Source organism: Lycorma delicatula, chromosome 7, assembly GCF_047948215.1.
Source record: "Lycorma delicatula isolate Av1 chromosome 7, ASM4794821v1, whole genome shotgun sequence".
In the NCBI taxonomy this organism is placed as follows: Eukaryota; Metazoa; Arthropoda; class Insecta; order Hemiptera; family Fulgoridae; genus Lycorma; species Lycorma delicatula.
Window position 1 is genome coordinate 20,819,725 of NC_134461.1, and position 21,620 is coordinate 20,841,344.

The following is a 21,620-nucleotide window of genomic DNA, read 5'->3' on the forward strand; positions in this document are numbered from 1 at the left end:
TAATGCTTATTTTTCTCAGTTTTCTGATATTTGAGTTTGGCTATAACACTTTTATATGTGCTTTCTGTGTCATTCTGTGGTGGGGAATGTGGTGTAGAAATTATAGGGGTGAAAAATGACATGTTCAGCTGGATTTTGAACCTGGAATTTCTTGATCGAAAAGCAAGACACTACCACTCCACTATAGAAGAAATTCTTTTTGTATTTAATATGTACCTTTTGTAGTGTTATTATAAGTTTGTGTTTTACTTAATGTTATATGTGATATAGGTTATTTATAAAAATAATGAGTCGTCATCCCAAGAAATTTAATGGATATTTTATTTAACTAATAAAAAATTGGATGAAAATTGATTTGGTTAAATTTATTCTGGTTTTTAAAATATATTTTCATATATTTACTGTAATAAAGTTTTTACGAGTTGTTTTTGTTGTGAATTGATAAATTGACGTGGTTGTAGTAAGTTGTTTTATTGTTCTTAAAATTAAATATGATTTCCGTTTGGCTATTTCATATTCATTTATATAGTTATTATTTCATTGTTACTTTGGTAATAGTTTCTTTCTGTTCTTTTTAAAATTGTAAGTTTATATTTTTTTACATCTACATAATGAATTGTATGTAATTAGTTAAATCATCTAATTTATCTGAGTAAAGTACGAGTAATCCCCCTTTATCTTTTCTGTTAATTTTTATGCCTAGTGTTGTTTTTGTCTTAACTTGAAATTTCTGTTTTCTTTTTTTGTATCAATATCTTTATGTTCAGGTACAGATTGAATATCAAAGCAATTTTTGTTTTCTATGATAAACTTGAAAGATTAGTTTCATTTAACCAACATTGATTTTTTATTAATTTTTACTTCCTTGTATGAAGTAAAGGAAGTATTATGATCTTGAAAAATTTCAGATTTCAATTGAAATATCCATTTTGACTAGTTTTGGCATGACATCTGTACATATGTTTACTATCTCGCATAACTCAAAAACGACTAGCCATAGAATGTTGAAATTGTGGATTTAGGACTGTTGTAACATCTAGTTATGCACCTCTCACTTTGATTGCAGTTGACTGGACCAGAAATGTCTAAAAAACCCCAAACATTTGGAGTTTACACTTTTTCTTAACTGCAGAAATAAGTCCTCATTGAGAGCTTTTTAACCATATATCATGAGTGGTACTTATTTTCATTGATTCCAGAGTTATAGACAAATAAAATTTTAATTGATGAAATATTTGGGTCATACAATGGGAAGGCACATCAATTTGAATTCAACTTCATCTTTTTTTTAACTTTTTTTTAAAATCTATATATATTGATTTATTAATAATTATTAACCGCTGATTGTAAAAAAAATTACAATAAATAATAATTTAATAACAATAAAAAAAAAACATGAAAAAAATCAGAAGTTATTAATGAAAATTTTATGTACTTTTCATTTTAAAAAAAATGTGTATATGTAATTTAATAAGCATACAAGGAAGTCATGTGGTGTCTACATCAGATTTTTTTTCAAGTCTACTTGATTTAATGTGTTTCTCCACTCTTTTTTGTTCTGCTGTAATATTCTTAACTTATTTGTTACATCCTCCAACTTCATCAACAATTAGTCTTTCCTTACAATTTTTACTTTACACAATTCCTTAGAATACTTAATTAAATTAAATCTCCTTCGTTTAATAGAACTAAGAACTTAATTTTTTAAGAAATGACAGACTTTTTCATAATAAAACCTCTTCACTTCAAATTTTTCAATACCATTGATTTTAAATATTCTTTTATAAAACATTGTTTTTAAAATTCCTCTATTCCTAACTTTGTGGCTTTCCTGTCCATATTTTGTTCTTGTACAGTTGTGTGCTGAGTACAAATATTTTATACAATTTAAAAAAAATAATTTTTATCTTTAATATCAATAAATCTTTTTCTGCATAAAAAAATGTATCTTTCAAGGTAATCTTAACCTGTTAACAGTTACCTGAGGTTACTTTCTTTTAATATCTTTCTTATATCATTCATCGTTTGTATTTTTATTGTCAAAATTACTTAAAAAAAAATTGTTGAACTTATAATGTTCACCTATCTTAATGATTAAAATTCCACTTTCTTTCATGTTACATTTCATTATTATTGCTTTACTGTTAATTATTTTAAAACTTATTTTCCCTCCGTAAATCAATCCATATTATTCAGTATTTAAAAAAAAATCTCTAGTTTCAACTTGAAGAACTATATCATCATAAATTTTCACACTTAACCATTTTTCCTTAGGTTTTTTTACTCATACTGAGATCTTTCTTTCAAATTTTATATTGCCAAATATTATCCCAAATATAATTTAAAAAATCTATTATCTATTAAATTGAAGGTAGTAAACCCTTAACAGTTCTTTATTTTAGCAGAAAATCATACTTTATGCCCTTTTGTCTTCACTAAACCTTTGTTATTTTGCAATTTTTTTACATATTTTTGATCTACGCAGTGAAATATGACAAAAAAACTAATTTAAGAACCCATTTATGCTTTTTTCTTATCATGTAATGTAAAAAGATAATATTTAAAAGTTCAATTATGCCACTATCATTTTCATGTGGTCAATTCACAATGACAAATTATTTCATCAGAGGCACTTTTCAGCAAAACAATGGATGACGACTTATTTCGTCAAGGGAAATTTTTATCAAGGTAGTTAATGATAAATTATCTTGTCAAAAACCTATAAGGGGTTAAAAGATTAAAATTCAATTGTTAAGATACTTAGATTTAATAAAAAAGTTTTACTTGAGAGTATTTCTTTATTAGTAAAACTGTGCTTTCATGTATCAGCTGAGGTCAAGTGGTGTCCAGGTAAATAAAAACAAATAATGTGGACTGTAAATAAAGTCTATAAAATTGTAAGATATAGTAAATTAATTTTTAGTACTGCATCTTTTCACTTAACAGATATTGCTTGAATAGTTTTTGTATTTCAGTTACATTTTATTTTATGCTGAACCTTTTTATTTCGTTGCATTTGTTATAATTATTTGTTCTATCGTTTTACTATATTTATTTTAAGCAGGTTTTTCTTTCTGACCTGTTGTACTGAATGAATCCTTCCTATATTGGCCCTTGTGTGTATTATTTATGTCTGATATGTATGCTGAGTTTATTTATCCACTTCTCCAATCGTTTCTATTCTTGTCCTCAGGGGTTTTTTAAGTAGCATAATTTGTGAATTTAAGTTGACACTCATTTCTGATGGCTGTGTGATAGATGTATATAATATTTACTTATTGATAATTACCAGGTTACCAAATAAGATACAATACATAATTACATAAAAAATTACATTACTATACAGTGAACCCTGCATAGGTGCTTAAGCATCTGTACGCAGCCTGGAAAACCTAACAGCCCACTGTTTAATAAATTCTACATTAATTTACTTATCATACGAAACTTAATAATAAAATAATCTATTCATTACATTTTTTGTAATACTTAAATTTCTGTCTATTTCAAATACACCTTATTTTCATTTAGTGTTCTAAATCGATTTTCCAATTTATTTTTCATTTTTTTGAAGCTTATATTTTTGAGTTCAGGTAGTAACAAATTGAAATAAAATACTGATGTATGTGCATGTTGTTTTTTTGTTTTTTCATTGTTGACTTTAGGCAGAAATATATTGCGTTTTTGTGTAATGGAACTGTTATTAACATATTTATGTGATAGTTCTTTATAATGTGATGTGATTACATTACACTGAGTTTTAAGAAGCATCAATCATAGTTACTTTATTTGGTAATAAATGATTACTGATATTCATTCTCTATATTGTCAATCCCTGTGGTGAAACAAATGAAGGTCTTATTTGTAGAGAAAAAATGCATATGATAGTCTCTAGTTAGGCTAGGTATATAGGTGTGCGGTGATGTATTTGTTGTCTGTTGGCTAGTGAAAAAGGATGTGAAAAACCGTCTCATTCCTCATTTCCGTAGTAAGGCCGATCAGCCTAGGATACTTGTTATTAATCATAAGTCTGCCATCTTTCAAAAGTGGTTTGGGTCTCATGTCAGATTATCTAAACCATTCATTCTCAAAGTGGGCGATAATGCCCCGTTGTGGGCGCTGATGGCCTTCATGAAGGGGTAGAAGGCCTACAGAAAATTGGGTGTGTTCAGGTGGTAAAAAAAAAGATAAAAATTATGTTTTCTTGATATTCCAAACTAATATTAAATACCCCTACTACACTAGTACAAAAAATTAAAGGGATATCTATATTTTATGATAAAAAATGATTGTATTCAAACTACTTAATTTTGCAAGCAACAAGCTTAGAGAGACAGATAAAAGAAAATTAAAGCTTGAATACTCCACTTTTGACTATATAGTTCAGATTTAAAAAATCATCAAATTAAAAAAAAATCTGTTAGAAATTGTTCTCATTTAAAATGTAGGTTTCAACTCAGAAATAGAATATGCCACATTTAAAAACAATAATTGCAATTGCTGTTTTTAAGAGCGTATCTGAAAAAGAGCAATTGCAATTATTTTTTTTAACAGATGGTAAGTTTAAAAATTTTGGGGGTGCTAGAAAATTTTTGATTCTCAATGTGAACAGTGGGGGAAAAAGTTGAGAATCAAAGTCCTAAACCATTTAGTTTTGGCACCTAATACTTATATTTGTACATTTTTTACTGCTGAGAATTTTTTTTTTGTGGTAAAGCATTATATATATATATTTATTTAATTTTAATTATTAAATCTATAATGATGCATTTGGACTTAAACCTGTTTAATTTTTGAAATTCTTGTCTAATAGTATGCTTTAAAATCCTTATTATATCTGTCCATTATAGCTTTTGTAACTGAAGTTCAATTTTTACGAAGTTCTTTTTGTCAGTATTTTAAAGATTTTTTCCCAATTTCAAGTATATTTGGATGTAGACTACTTGGTTAATGCATAAAAATTCTTGTTGCTTATACTAACGTGGTTTTGATATCTTCTTCATTTGTACTTTAAAATTGTTAGTGAAAATATTTTTACCCAACAAGTAAAATTTCCCTACTGTTGTGCATTATGTGTAATTTATCTAATTGGACTCATTTATCATCTGTTTTGTCAGATTTCATTATGTTTATCTTACTGTCTATTTATTTCCAAATCAAATTTCTATATAGCAGCGATGAATTCAGTATGTATTCCCAGTTTTTACATCAATAGTAAAATCAGTGAATAGAAATGGAGTTCATTTTTTAAGATTTTAACTCTATTCTAAAAAATTTTCCTTCTGAAATTAGTTATATATATATGTATAAAAAGCATTGTAGCCTCCTTAAAAAACATGCTTCTCTTACTTCTTCCTGTACTGGCACTAGTATCTATTAAATTAACCTTCTTTCGCTACAGCTTTCTTAAATAATCCTCCTCATTAGGTTTCTTTTGCATTTTGCAATAATTTTTTACAGCCTGGCTAATGAAAGAAGACAGCTGAGTCTTTTTTTTATTTTATTTTTTTTTTTAGAAAAAGTAATATTTATAAAGTAGTAGTAAAGTCTAAAGTCATAACAGCTTAAATTAACATGACTTCTTTCATTAGCTATACTTCTGTCACTCCGTTATTTCTTCTTTTTCTATGCTTTTTTTTAATTCAGATATCTCCCTCTTCAAATTACTCATCATTACTACTTACTGTTTGGTAATTTTGCAGGAACTGAAACATTTTAACTTATAATTATATATACATTTTTTATTATTATTTTTATCTGATTAATATTATACATGCACTGACAAGTATTGCTCTGATATTCAGAATATAAAACCGATCTACAGATTTTAAGTTATTTACTAAATTCGAGTAATTTTGTTTTTTATTGAATTATATTATGCTAATACACTCAGTGATATAAAAATATATGTAATTTTAGTAATAAAATAATCTGAATTTAAAACAATAAGTCGTGTAATCTGAAACTTGTGAAATCTGGGCAGAATAAGATTTAGTTGAATGAAATTTTATACTGGTTTATTGGAGTAAAATAAAATCTTTAATTATATCAGATATAAAAAGCATTTAATATTTTTATTTATTTAAATTCACTTGAATAGATACAATATTATACAATACTATAATACATATATAATAAAAAACTAAAAATATAGGTACAATAAATCATTTCTAATAAATACACATCAAGCCTGCTTTCAAAGTAAGTATTTGAGCTGAGAGCAAGAGTAATGAAAAACTTATAGGAAACCAAAGTGTATTATAAATCAAATACAAACAGGGTGTTTTACCTTATACAACAAAAATACCATATAATAAACAAATACAGTCATTGATAAAGGTTGCAGCAATTTAAAAAAATTGTAACTCGAAAACTACTGGAGATAATCAAACGAGGATTTTTTAAAAAAATTCACCAACTCAAACAGTTTTTTTTTACATAGCTTAGAATGTGTTAATATGAGCTCTGTTGGTCGCTCTGCAAACATCCAGCTAATAATCGACTTCTGCCCAGGCCTGCTGGATCATCGCAGGCATAACTGTGCCAATAGCAGCGGTGATCTGTTGTCTTAAATGTTGATTTTAATAAGTAAATAATTAATAATACATTTTTAACATTTAAATTTTTAAGATTATCAATTTTAAACAAAGAATAAAGAAAATTATTAGGAAAATATACGGTTTTACTAGATAAATTTTTAATAAAAAGTTAAAGAAATAAACTACTTTAGTTTTAATTGCATTAATGCATAAAAAATTTTTATACATCCAATTATTAACCAATTTCAGACTCAGATTAGCCTTCATTACAGGATTTTCAAAAGGATCATCACCAAAAACAATGGCTGTGTCATCAGTAAAACAAACAAATTTAACCTGAATATTCAAATTGCAAATATCATTTATATATACCAGGAATAAAGTTGGGCCCAAAACAGTACCCTGTTGAACCCCAGAAAAATTGATTTAGATTATTCAGATTGCTTATGTATAAAACAAACTTTTCCCTAAAGATTAATGTGTAATAAAATACGACTATAAGATGTATTGCACATTTTATTTATATAGACTTTTAATGGAATGACTTTGAAAGTACTGTTGTTTGTAAATACTTTTTATAGGATTTTTCTTGCCAGAAAAAAATTTATTCTGTAGGTTTTTGTCAATCATCTGATTATTATCACTTGTAATAATGTGTTGAGTGTTTTGGGTGACTACCGTTGTAGGACCCATCGACCTATTTTAACCATATGTTGATAATGTTTTTTTTCTGTTGTCTGTTGATAAGTTAATTTGTGAATTGATATCTTACCTTAGTAATAATAGTAGTTTTGGTTTTTCTGTTACAATCATATGTTCATTTGTCATATGTTATAATGATTATATGTAACATCAAATGTTCATTTATACATATGAAACTGATTTAGAAGTCAGCATACTGATTACTACACCAGCTGATTGGCTAAATTATTAAAATTTTTATTTGTCTATGTATTTTTAATTTATGATTTTATGTATATATATATATATATATATATATATATATATATTATTATAATTAATTATATTATATAAATTATTATATTATAAAGAATATATATTATAAAGAAATTATTATATTATATAATAATTTCTTAAAAATTTATCTTTTCAAGACTCATATTATTTCTGTACTAATAATTATTGCATATAACTCAACTTGATCCACCTAATTAAAGTTTTTTTTAAAGTTTATTTAATTCTGTACTTGAGTGGATCAAGTTGAGTTATATACAACATATATATATTCTGTGTTCAGAAGTGTGAACTATCATCTTGATTTCCTTGGGTTCTTGTAATCGCAAAGTATTGTGAGCCTGGTTTTCAATACCTTCCTCTTAAGTTTCTTATCCTTGACTCTTTCTTCCTTGAATTGGTACTGTGGGCCACCACACTAGTTCTGTCTCTAAGTCTGCTAGGCAGTAGCTTTCTATTGAAGCTGCTGATTCTATGTTGGGGCTTGGTGGATCGGTGACTATAATTGAGTTACCAAAATGCCATTTCCTACCCACGGACTTGATAAACATCCTAAGAAAATGATAATTTGAGGGAACAGTGCATGCAGAAAGCAAGGCAGATAATGGTATGTCTCTATGCACTGTTGCCTTAGATTGAATGCCGTATGTTCATTCCTGGTTTGTAAACTGTAGTTCTGAATGTGACTGTGCACAGTGTGTATTTACGTACCTGTGTGATTATAGTATTTTTAGCATTAATAATTAATTATAAAATAAATAATAAATCATTTTCATTATCATATTAAAAATATGATAATACATTTACTAATAATAAATCTCGTTATTAACAGCATATTATGAAAATTGTTTTATAATATGCATATGCGTTTAAGCATATGTGTAATAGCCTTTCACCTGTTGGTAACTAGTATGTTTCTTTTAATGCATTTTCAACTTTATTGAGATCTGCAAATTATTGAGGTCCTTTCAGATAAAGACAAGTTTCTTATTATGTCTGCAGTTCATTCTAGTATAAAATTGAATCTAAAAACAAGACTTATATAATGAACTTTTTTTTGTAAGTTGATCAATTTTATTGGCAGATAATTAAATTGTTTTTATGTGTATATGTAAGAGGAGGGTCTAGAATTTGTCTAACACTATTTTTTGATGAGTAATTCAGTTGAAATATGCAGACTTTTAAAAAATCTTCACAGCAGAAAAGCAAATTATAATTAACTTAAGTGTATAATATCTACAAAAAATGAAATATATTACTTATAAAAGCGTTTATAAACACTTAATAAACCCAAATAAACACACAATATCCAGGCCATTTATAAAATGATTAATTCAGTAAGTTTTTTTGTGTTCAGACCTTAATTCTTCATAAAAGAGATAAATTTAGCAGTTTTTTTTTTAAAGGAAATATCTCTAGTAATCGCTTTTTAATTTTTAAGATATTTAAATGAGATATTACATAGTCTATTTAATACAATTTGAAAATATAATTCATTTTTTGTTATCATGGCTTAATGGATTTAATGTAGAATAATAACACTGGAACAAATTTCAACTTTTTTATGCTTCCTGAATGAAATTCTTGTAGATTTTTATCCCCAGAATTCAAATCTGTTTTCAAAATTACTCATTAAGCCAGTGTAGAACCTATGTCAATTATTAAACTGCAACTTTTTTTTTGTGGGCGAAAAATGCCTAGGCATTATCATCGCCTGGAATAAAATTTTACTGAAGAAAAAAAAAATTAAAACCTTAAAACTAAAAAAATAAACAAGCTTACAACTAATGTCAGAACTAAAATTTCTTTTTAAAAAAAACTTAAAACTAGTATCACAGCCATAAAACTAAAATTAGAAATAAGTGTAAAACTAAAAATATAAAATTTAACCAAAAGGAATTTAACAAAGTCCAAGAGGGGTGTAAAGGGTCCCAACTTGGATAATGGGAAGACTAAAAAATTAAAATAAAAAACATACCTAGATTTAAAAACTAAAATATTAAAAAGCTAAAACTTAACAACTAATAACAGATAAAATATCACTAAAAAAAAACTTAAAACTAATATCACTAAAAAATAAATATAACTACTATCACAGATAAAAAAAAAATAAATAAATAAATAAAAATACTATGTATATGTATAGAAACAAAATAAAAATGAAATAAATTTAACGAACTTTGGGAGGAGTGTAAAAGGCTCCTTCTTGGATAACAGAAGAAAATATAAATTAAAAATCAAACACTTAAAAATGAAAAAAACACATAACACTATTAAAAGGTATATAAAATACTAATACTTTAAAGATATAAAAACACCCTGTCCAAAACTTCTTTATCATTACCCAGGATTTAATGAATGTTCCTGGCCAATTTAAATTTACAGCGCAAGGCCGCACAACAAATGCAATCCAAAAGGATGTGGTGCACAGTCAAGTGGCAGTTGCATCGTACACATGCATGTGTATTTATGTACACATATTGGTGCATTTACTTTTGACATTAGATATTAGTGTGTGACTCTGGTATGGCCTAACCGCAATCAACATAGGACTACTTCCTCTCAACGAAGTTTTCTGAAAGACAATTCCCATGGAAACACAGTGTTTTTAATGTATCGCAGTTTATTATCCACTGTGGTACTCCAGTCACCTTGCCACTTTGTTTGAAGAGCGTGTTTTACACAATTGCTAAAATCACATGTAGTAACATGATTGGTGAAAGAAGGTTGATTACATGTGTCCTTAGCAGCAGAATCTGTGCATTAATTACCCACAATGTCTACATGGCTTAATGAGTAATTTAAAAAACTTTTACATTTAAGTTAAAAAAAAGCTATACAAAGGAATGAAAGAAAACCCAAAAAATTTTATTTATTTATATTATAGCCCATTTCATAAGGATTATTTAGGGAAAAAATGTATGATTATTCCTTTCCTTCTTGAGATATTGAGTTTAACGCTAAACCATGTTTTTGTTTTTAAAAATCTTAGAAATGCAAAATAAGATTTTTTTCTGCCAAAATCGTTACACTTAGAAGAATGTTGTATTTCTCTAGAATCCCCTTAGTTTAGACAGCAAAACTTGAAAATTTCACGATTGGATGAAAAATAAACAAATGAAAAATTATTTTATATTTATAGACGCTTTTTGTTTGTGACATCTGATAGCAAAACTTTGAATGGTCATAACATGATAATGAAGTGAGATAGAGAGTTGAAATTTGGTGTGGTCACTTACCTCTATAGGTAGAACAAATCAGGCAAGTTTCATCAAAATATGAGATGGTGGGTGAGAAAATTGTTTTTTCGTCGTTGAATTGACACAACCGTTCTTTTCTTCAAAGGATAGTTTGGACTTTTGCACAGATATTGATGTAATTATGAAATGTCTGGGATGTGATCATGAACCAGAACAATGGCGATTGTTTACAGATGCTTCCAAAGCAAGTTTGAAAGGAGTTCTATTTCATATAGGATATGTGCTTCCAAGTGTTGTTTTCCATGTTATAAATATGATGGAGTTGTATGAGATGATGAACTTTTACTTGATTCTGTGAATTACAATACTTACCAGTGAAACATATGTGGTGACTTGAAAGTCATAGCACTGCTTGCCAGAATGCAGCTTGGTTATACAAAGCATAACTGTTTCCTATGTGGGTTGGATAGCAGAATAAAAACATCCCATTACACTTGAAAGAATGGCCTGTGTGTGAACACTATTAACTTGGGACAAAGAACATTTTACATGAACCACTTGTAGATCTACATAAAGTATTCTTGCCTCTACTTCTTGTCAAACTTGGATTGATAAAAAATTATGTGAAGGCCCCATGAATCAAGAGCAAAGGGGATTCCAGTACTTACGGGAGAAATTTCCTTAAATTAGTGATGCTAAAGTCTTCATTGAGCCCCAGATAAGAGATCTAATGAAAGATGAATATTTTGATGTTCTGCTTCAGGGAACAGAATAGGGAGCTAGGAAAGCATAAAATCGGTTGTCAATCTTAGAAAACACAAAGCACCTAATTACAAGGAGATAATTGACAATGTGATTGAGGGATATGGAATTGTAGGATGTAATGTCTTTAAAATACATTTTTTGCATAGCCATGTAGACTTTTTTCCAAGAAACTTAACAAATGTTAGCGATTAACATAGTGAGAGATTTCACCAGGAAACATGGAACGTTGCTACTAAGGAAAATGGACACTGGCAGTGCTTGCAGTCTACTGTTGGCACCTGAAAAAAGATACTGTATACACATACAAGAAGAAGAAATACGCAAAAAGATTCAGCTAGGCATGTAGAATTAAAAATTCCAGTTCAGTTTTTGGATAAATTTTTTCATTTTCTGTTCCTTAAAATGTAATGTACAAAGAGTATAATCCACTTTATTTCTGTTTTTACACAAATTAAATGCATTTTAATTCATATATCAACAACAACAAAAAACCGTTACTCTATTGTTTTAATGTTGTAAACTCCCAAAATTATTAGCCTTTAGCTTTAAAAATACTGCTAAATTCAGTAAAAAGTAAAATGACTATTTCTCTTAAACATTATGTGATAGAATATTTTTGAAAACATATTGAATTCAGGAGACAAAAATCTACAAGAATTTCATTCAGGAAGCAGAAAAAAGTTGAAATTTATTCCACAGTGTTATTATTCTACATTAAATCCATTAAGCCATGATAATAAAAAAAAATAATTATATTTTCAAATTGTATTAAATAGACAATGTAATATCTCATTTAAATATCTTAAAAATTATAAAGCGATTACTAGAGATATTTCCTTTAAAAAAAAAATACTCCTAAATTTATCTCTTTTATGAAGAGTTAAGGTCTGAACACAAAAAGAAACTTACTTACAAAAAGAAGGAGACACTAGGAAATACACTTATAGAGTGAAGATTTAATTTTGTTGCGGATAATACACATTCACATTATTTTTATTGTTTTGCTTTATTATTTACTCATCGTGTGTTATATATATTTTTTTTTCCAGAGATTTTCTTCCTCGTGGTTCTGGCATTGTTACTAGAAGACCTCTTATTTTACAACTTATCAACAGTACTACAGGTAAGTTTTGATGTCAAATAATTTTTGTTTATTTGTAATAAATGGCAATGATCATTTGCTAATTTTGACAAATAAATTGCTGATGAGATAAAACGTTTGTGAAGCTCAAAATTCAGAGTTATTCAGAACTGTTCTTATTATTTTTTGTAATTTTTCAAGGACTGGTAACTTTTGAGAACTAAATTGTAACACAGTATTTTTACTTTAGAAGTACAATGAAAGTTAATAACTCTTAATTTTAAAGGGAAGAAGCAGTTTTGGACATATTCTTTTATTTTTAAGCTGTTGTTGCAATGGGAAAACTTAGAGTGCTGTTATGGGTCAGTACTATGCTTCAATTTGGAATATAATGTGGACTATAGTTCCAGTTGATTCAGGCTGCCCATATTTGTCATTTTTCCTTTTTGTGACATAGAAAGGATTTGAAATTGTGTCGTCTGACTATGAAGTCCACTGTAGTTTCTTATCACATTGTTCTACGCTTGATGTAAGATATTTAATTTGCTCACAAATTTTGTAAAGAATGTCTTTATTGAAATATATTTAATATATTTATTTTTTTTGAGACCTTATGTTTTATTTTGGTTAACATCTTTTATGCAGGAGCCATCGTCTTTTACTACTCCTTTAGCAAAATGCTTAGAAAAAATAAATCTTTATCTTGTACATTCTTCATAGTTATGGAAAAATACAAAAATGATTCTATTATGGAAAAAGTGATTGATTGGTAGTGTTCTTAATTGCTTTTTATCTTAATTTATATAGTAGAAATAGGAATAAGAGGTCTGGCCTCATCCATTAGGTGCCTCAGCCATTAGTTTGACTGTGCAACACCTCGGATAGGAAACAGTCATTGGACATCGGCCAGTGATTGTTGACTAATGGCACAGAAGTTATGTTTTGTTTGATCATGCCAACAGCTTAAATAAATTATCTTTTCAGTGAGATATTGTACTTTGGTTCTTAATCTATTATGACTTAACTTTGTTGTTGTTATAAGCAATAAAAAATCTGATGTGGACACTACATGATTTCCTTTTATTCCTATTAAATTACACGTACACATATTTTAAAATGAAAAGCACGAGGGTTGTTCAATAAGTCCTTAGAAAATTCAAGATGGCGCATAGTAAAAATTTATAGGTGGTGCGTAGTAAAATTCATAATATCAAAAATGGTTTCCTTTTAATTACTGTCATTTATCGCTAGAGTGCAGTTAAAGTTTTAGCTGTATCTATCACGTGGTTTCATTGTCATAGTCAACTGAAGCAACACGCTATTGTTTATTTTGAAAAATGGAAAAAAGTGAGTTTCGAATGGTGATAAAACACTTATATTTAAAGGCTTAACACCGAAAGAGATCAAAGCTGAGTTGGATGAAGTTCATGGCACATCTGCTCCTGTGTTTGCAAATGTTTATAATTGGGTAAATGATTTAAATGTGGCCTTACATCCACAAAAGATGAACATCGTTCAGGATGTCCAGTGGAAGTGACCACCTCTGAAATGATTGACAAAATTCATGATATAGTTTTGAGTGATTGATGAATCAAAGTGCGCGAAATAGTTGAGGCTGCAGGCATATCGCAAGGTACAGTGTTTTCAATTTTGCATGAAAAATTGGATGAAAATAAAATTTCAGCAAGATGGGTGTTGTGTTTGCTGTCAGTGGAGAATAAATGCAATCATGTGGTTGACTCTAAGACTGTTTTGGCACTTTTCCGTCTCAATCCTGACAAGTGTCTCTGTCTATACATAACTGTGGATGAAACATGGATACATTACTACACTCCAGAGATAAAGGAACAGTCAAAACAGTGAATTTTTGAAAGCAAACAGGCTCCGAAGAAGGTGAAGACAGTGAAATCGGCTAGCAAGGTGATGGCCATGGTTGTTTGGGATACATGCAGTGTCATCTACACTGATTGTTTGGAAAAAGGACAAACAATAACTGGAGAGTATTATGCGTTGTTATTGCACTGGTTGAGCGAAGAAATCAAGAAAAAAGTCCTCATTTGAAAAAGAAAAAGAACCTCTACCATCAAGACAATGCACGGATGCACACATGCACAGTTTTGATGGCTAAAATTATAAAATTAAAGTTTGAATTATTGCAGCATTCACCGTGTTCACTGGATTTGGCTCCCAGTGATTTCTTTTTATTTTCTAACTTGAAAAAAGTGGCTCAGCAGGCTATGGTTCACATTGAATGAGGAGGTCATTGCCCAAAGAGATGCTTATTTTGAGGACCTTCCGAAAACCTACTTTTTGATGGCTTAAAAAAGTTGGAGAAACACTTGAAAGAGTGTATCGATTTAAAAGGAGATTATGTTGAAAAATAAAAAAAAAATCCACACAAAATAATTTGTTTTTTTATTTTTTTCTAAGTCCTTATTGAACGGCCCTTGTACATAAAATTTTATTTCATAAATACTGATAGTTTTTCATATTTTTTTTAATTGTTATTGAATTATTATTTATCATAAAACTTTTTTTGCGATCAGTGGTTAATAATTATTAATTAATAAATCAATATATTTAAATTTTTAAAAAAATTTAAAAAAAAGGACATGAAGTCTGATTCGAGCCGATGTACCTTCCATTGTAAGATCCAAACATTTCACTAATTAAATTTTTATTTGGTTATAACTCTGGAACCAATGAAAATAAGTACCACTTATGATATATCATTGAAAAGCTGTCAATGAGGCCTTATTACTGCAGTTAAGAAAAAGTCCAAAATCCAAATCTTTTTGGATTTTGGGCGTTTTTGAACACTTTTGATTGTCATTTGCAATCAAAAGGGGAGGTGCACAACTAGATGTTATAACAGTCTTAAATCCAAAATTTCAACATTCTATGGCCAATCATTTTTGAGTTATGCAAGTTACATACGTACAGATGTCACGCTGAAATTAGTCAAAATGGATTCAGGAACGGTCAAAATGGATATTACTGTTGAAATCTGAAAACGAAAATTTTTCGCAATCACAATACTTCCTTTACTTTATACAAGGAAGTAAAAATGCATTTATTGAAAGATAACTTCAATGAATCATCATTAAAGTAAAATAATACAATTAATAAAAGAGATAACATTTTGAACACACTAATCTCATATCACTCTTCCCTTTCTATAATATTCTATCCGTTTATTGCCTACATGATGTACATACATCTTTCCATTATTATTATTATTATTGTTAAGCCTGAAAGTCTTAATATTTTCCTTGAACTTTTACTGAGTACCAGCTCCTTGTTTTTTAATTGTTGCAGCTTCAAAATTTTAGTTTATTGAATGAGACTAGTGGTGTGAAAATAAAAAAAAATAATTTGTTATATTGAGAGTGAGAAAGCTTGGCTGATTATTGAATTATTGAAGTAGTTTCTCATGTCATACAAATTAAATACAGTGATTGAACAAATCATTACTAAAGATTGAGGAAGATATTTTGTCACTCACATTCATTTCTATTCACAGTGCCTTTAAGAAGGAGAAGATATGCGCCTTAAGAATTCAGTGTCTGTGTATCTAGTGTCGTATTTGATATGACTAAATGGGTAACTCATTATATTAGTGTGGCACATTAAGCAAGTGAATGAGTGGTATGTAATCTGTGGGATATGGGATATCTGGCATAGCTTTATTTAGTTTATTCCTTATTCTTATAATGTGTCATGTATTTATAGCTGTTATGTGTAAGTTGATCAGAACATGGATTTGTGTAGATTAAATTCCACTTACTGATGGTCAGACTGATAGTCAAGGTAATTATAGCGAGTGGAGTTGCAATGTTTTAACTGCAATGCTAATCTGATCTTACAATGTGACTGTTTCCTGCTGAGCTTTTGAAAATAATACTGGAATTAAAAACAGACTTAATAAAAACTTTGAAATTATGACTGATGCCACAACTCCAAATGTCATTATGTTAGGAGAATACCTATGTTTAATAAATGTTTATTAAAATAATCTTTTTTATTGTAATTTCCAGAAAATGCTGAATTTTTGCATTGTAAGGGTAAAAAATTTGTTGACTTCGATGAGGTCAGAAAGGAAATCGAGGCGGAAACGGATCGTGTGACTGGATCCAACAAGGGTATTTCCAACATTCCAATTAATCTTCGTGTATATTCGCCAAACGGTAAGAAATTTAAAAGAAATGTTTTGTTGAATTAATTTAACACTGATGTCAAACAGTGATAAATTCTATTTAATTTATTTGTTAAATAATAGAAATTTAATGTGGTTTTTAAAGTAATTTATATTTATGAAATTTCTCTTATTTGTTATTATTGTAGAGTTTTCATTCTTGATCTCTATTTGTACTGTTCCATATTTTTATTAATATGTTGGGCTTCTCTTATCTCTCTTCAGATGTAAAACAGCTAATGCAAATTATTAATCTTATAACCAAGTAATCAATTAGTGGAGTTCTTAAAAGAATACATCAATTAGGCATTAGCTGTCCAGAGATTGTGCTCCCATGCCAGAGACTGCATCTTGATATTACTTAATCACAATTATCTCTTTAGCTGGGGGTCATCCATTGTCTATCAGATTATAACTTGTTTTGTATTTGAGGCTTGTCCTGGGCTGGTCTTCTCTGGGACCATCTCCATCTAGCAAAGTAGGATGATTGAAATTATAAACAATTAAATGATGAATGGCAAAAATAAGAATACAGAAGATATTGAACAGCTTAATGTTATAAGGTAGAGGGAGTAATAAATATGTTCCCATATATGTAGAAAATATTAAAAAAACGTGTAAGATAATTTGATAATAGCAGTGTAGAATTTCTATTTTCTTGTTTAGTATGATGTTTTGATATCACTTTGTCCAAATATATGCTTTAGATGTGTATTTTTGTGAAGGAGATATGACGGCTAACTACCAAACATTAAAAACATGATTCTGGTTTTAGTTAGATTTCATAAGAAAGCTACCTATTGTAATGGGTACCATGATTCAACAAAGTGTGACTTATAGATCACATTCTTTAAGATATCCCTACAAACTGACAAATCCGATCATCTTGGAATGCAACCATTGTCATATTCAGTAAATTTAAAGTTTTTCTTAACTTTAAGGTAGAAATCTTTTTTATTCCCTACTTAGCACTAGTGAAATCTACTTCCACCTTCTGGCGTGCCGAAAGGGATTTTTTACATTAAAAACTTGTAGTGAAGTTTATTTATAAGGTTGATCAGAGATTGTTACTCTGTTTATTTTTACTAATTAGCTACTTTCAATAAAAAATATTGATTTCTTTTATGCATTTTATTGTACTTTTTTATATAAAGTATTTATTTTAAATAAAGGTGATGCAAAAAACAGAAACTTTCGAAAGTGCATCATAAAATTTATTGACAGAAACCTAACTATTACAATTAAAAAATATAATATATATCAAATTATCAAAATACCTACATCAGTTTTTGAAAATTATGCCAGGTAGGTGGCATTCTCCTCTACTTTGCACTCTGCCAATCTGCTGTTGGGTTTTGCCGGTGCTTGCTACAACATCTCAGGTGGGATGCCACGAATATCATCTTGAATTGCTTGTTTAAGTTAACCTAGTGTCTTTGGTGACTTGTAGTCACCTAAGACACTAACTAGTCTATGGTGACTCTAGTGTGACTTATAGATCACACTCTTTAAGATATTCCTACAAACTGACAAATCTGATCATCTTGGGGGCCAGGGAATGTCACCAAATTATGAGATGACATGTTTACCAAATAATTCTTGCTTAGCTGCCATTGATTGCCTTGGAATGCATGATATAATACGATCCTGTTGAAACCAGGCTTTGTGGTGGTGTGGGAAATTGTTCAATGCAAGTGTAATAAAAGATTACAGCAGGTAAATGTACTGATCTAAATTTGAAAATGATGTATTAAAATGATGTATTAAATTTGAATACTGATGTATTTGATCTAATTTTCAAAAAAGTATGGTCTGATCATATGAAAAAACTGCACACCATACTGTTACCTTGCTGCTGTATAAAGGGCCTTGATGAATGTCATTGGGGTTACTGTCTGCCTGGTAATGATAGTTGTGCTTATTCATGTAACCTGTGAGAGGGAAATGTGCCTCATTAGACATCACAGCTTATCCAGAAATTCGTTATCCTTGTTAATGTTTGCCATAATTTTTTGACCTAAATCAGTGTGGAACTGGTGATGATTCTCCTTCAGTTCTTGCACGATTTGTAACTTGTAAGGATGAAATTTTAAGTTGAAATGAAGAATTCGGCAAACACTCTTGGGACAACCCGACTGTAGCTGTTTGTTTACAAATTGAATGCCATGGGCTCTGTACGACTGAAATGCATACAGCCTCAATATTGTGTGGAGTATGAGCACTTTTTCGTCATCCTGTCCTGTTTCTTTTTCAGAGCCGATCTAGACTCTTCAAAATTTTTAATCCATATTTTTATTACACGTTTTGATGGAACATGTTCTAAATTGTAATGCTGCCAGAACTCCCTAACTATCATTGGCTTTGTAAAACATTTTTATAGTGAAATCATGTCATTGACCTTTTCACTGCTCCAATATGACTGAGTGGCATGGTTGCCTCTGCATAAAGCTGCTATCTATTCATGGCTGCCACTACGCATTTCAAAAGTTTGTGTTTTTTTGTATCACTTAATAAATCATGCTAAAGGTTTGTTTTGAAATAAAATAAATGATCAATTATCAGAAAATAATTACTGTGTTACTTAGTTTGTTAAAATTAATTATTTTAAAACACATGAGTAATAAGTCATTTTTTAAATTTAATTTGTAATTATTTGTTTTCTTATTTCATTTATTCTTTTACTCATTATTTAATATTTGAAAATATAAAGGTTGGTTCAAAAAGTTTCTGAAATATAAGTTACAAAAACTATGTAGTTAAAAGGTTTTTCATTATTTCTTTAAATTAGTTAACCTTGATAGCAGTGCCAATTTTCATAAAGTTTTGGAAAAATTCTTAGAACATTTTATTTGAAATCTCTATCGGTTACTTACGTTGTTGTCCTGGCAATTATGCTTTGTAGATTTTACATTGTACTTTGTGAGGAACTTATTCACCCATATGAATTGCATGTCGACATGCACATGCTAACAAATACATTTACAAATCATTGTGGAGAATCTCTAACTTATCATTGATATCCCGGAATTTAATGCTATTTCCTCCACAGATTTTCTTGTATCTCTTTCAAGAACATTTGAAACTCCTTATTGTTTGTATCATTTGTCTTTGTAAATGCTAACTAGAATCATCACCATCAACAATTAACATGACTCATGGAAATACATATGCTCTTCACTGCTGTTTATCCATACACATTTCAAACAATATTATGTCTTACACTGATTTTTGAAGTGTAATGCAAACATCTGTATGCTGTTGACCAACAAATTTTAATCTTTGATTTGCACACACATTAAATAAACAATTGTTGAAATTATCAGTCATATCGTTGTATTTTCATGCATCTGGAATAATCTTGTTACAATTTGGATTTCAAACACCAGTCGCTGATTCCAGGAACTTTTGAAGCTTCCTTATAGTATTTTCTTTTTAAGTGTTAGTTATTTTTTTTATTACTTGTTCAGATAAATTTTTGGTTTATAATGATCGCTTTAAATGATAAGGTAAGTAATTAAAAAAATTGAAAGTTAAATTTTTTATTACACATATATAATCAGAGTTAAATAAGTCTGATTATATATATAAGTCTGATTCTTACTTCTAATTTTTTTTATACAGGTGGTGCTCAGTTTATGCTATAAAAGCAAAGGTTGCTTTTTAATAAATTCTTATGGCTGCATATAATATGATGGATAGTAATAGTAAGAAAATAATTAGAAAAGTTCATTCTTTTCACAACTAATGTAACATTTTTCATTATTTGTCTGTATTGCAATGTTGGACTGTATTTAAAATTTAATTTTCTTGTACAGTCATCAAAATTTGTCATTACCACAGTTTCTTTTGGTTTTTGTACTGAATTTTTCTCCTGTTTTCTTTGTTACATCTGATGCTATAATTTTTGGTGTTTTTTGTAATCTAAAAACAATAAATCTCTTAACTTCTGTAGTTGCTAATAAGTTGTTGATCTGTGCCAGAAGAATCTGACTGTTCATATCAGATTAATACTGACATTTTTCTTAATAACAAACCACATTAAGTAAATTTGAAAAAAGAAAACATTAAACAAAAGTTAATAACTTGTAGGTTAAATGTTGAAGTTGAAACAGAGTTGGTTTTTTATATTCCTTATTTTATCGATGAAGTTACATATTAGCATTCTGCTTTTTATGTAGGGTTTGAAGTTGACAGATTTCTGTTTAACTGTAAGTGCATCTTTTAGTGTATAGCAGTTCACTATACAACCTGACCTGTATTGAATAATGTGAGAGTTCATTTGTAGGGCTGAATATTACCTACATTTCAGTGAGTTTGCCGCACTGAATGCAATATATTTTTTTTTTTTTTTTAAAGACGAAATAGTATTTTCTCAATTTCTCTAAGAAACCTGCCATAGAATGCTTGTTATTCTGAAGAATGGTTTGTATCTCATTGTCAGTTTGGTTACAACCATTTATTTTTGTCTAACAGATAATAAAACTTAATTCATTTCTTCTATCTATAGGTTTTAAGTTGAAACAAAACAGCCTGGATCTTAATATAGTCATCTTTCATGTTAAGATTTTAGCATTCATAGTTGTTTATAAAATTGAAATCAATGTAGTATTGTAAACTTGGTTTTTCAGAAATCTCATTAATTTCCTTCTTTGTAAAAACCTTTTTAAAGTTAATTAAAGACTTATATACAGTTCTATTATTCATTCATCCTTTCATCCAGTTTCTGTTATTGCTTCTAGTACTAGAGCTTAGATTGCATACTGCTCTGATGCATCGAATTCTTGAGAAAAGATTGTGTGGTAAAAATAATTTTCTTCAAATTGGAGTAAAATGAGTGCTGCCTGTACAGAACAATGAGATGTAATAGT

The 21,620-nt window shown here is 28.8% G+C and overlaps 1 protein-coding gene across 5 annotated transcripts in view; it reads left to right on the plus strand.

Moving 5' to 3' along the window:
* The window catches only part of shi (dynamin-1 shibire), a 219,921-nt gene that overhangs the window by 25,556 nt on the left and 172,745 nt on the right, over nucleotides 1–21,620 (plus strand). For all 5 annotated transcript variants that reach the window (XM_075372150.1, XM_075372149.1, XM_075372153.1 and 2 more), the window contains exons 2-3: nucleotides 12,526–12,599; nucleotides 16,595–16,744. In XM_075372150.1, coding sequence (XP_075228265.1) covers nucleotides 12,526–12,599; nucleotides 16,595–16,744 — 224 coding nt within the window. The remainder of the gene's footprint in view (nucleotides 1–12,525; nucleotides 12,600–16,594; nucleotides 16,745–21,620) is intronic.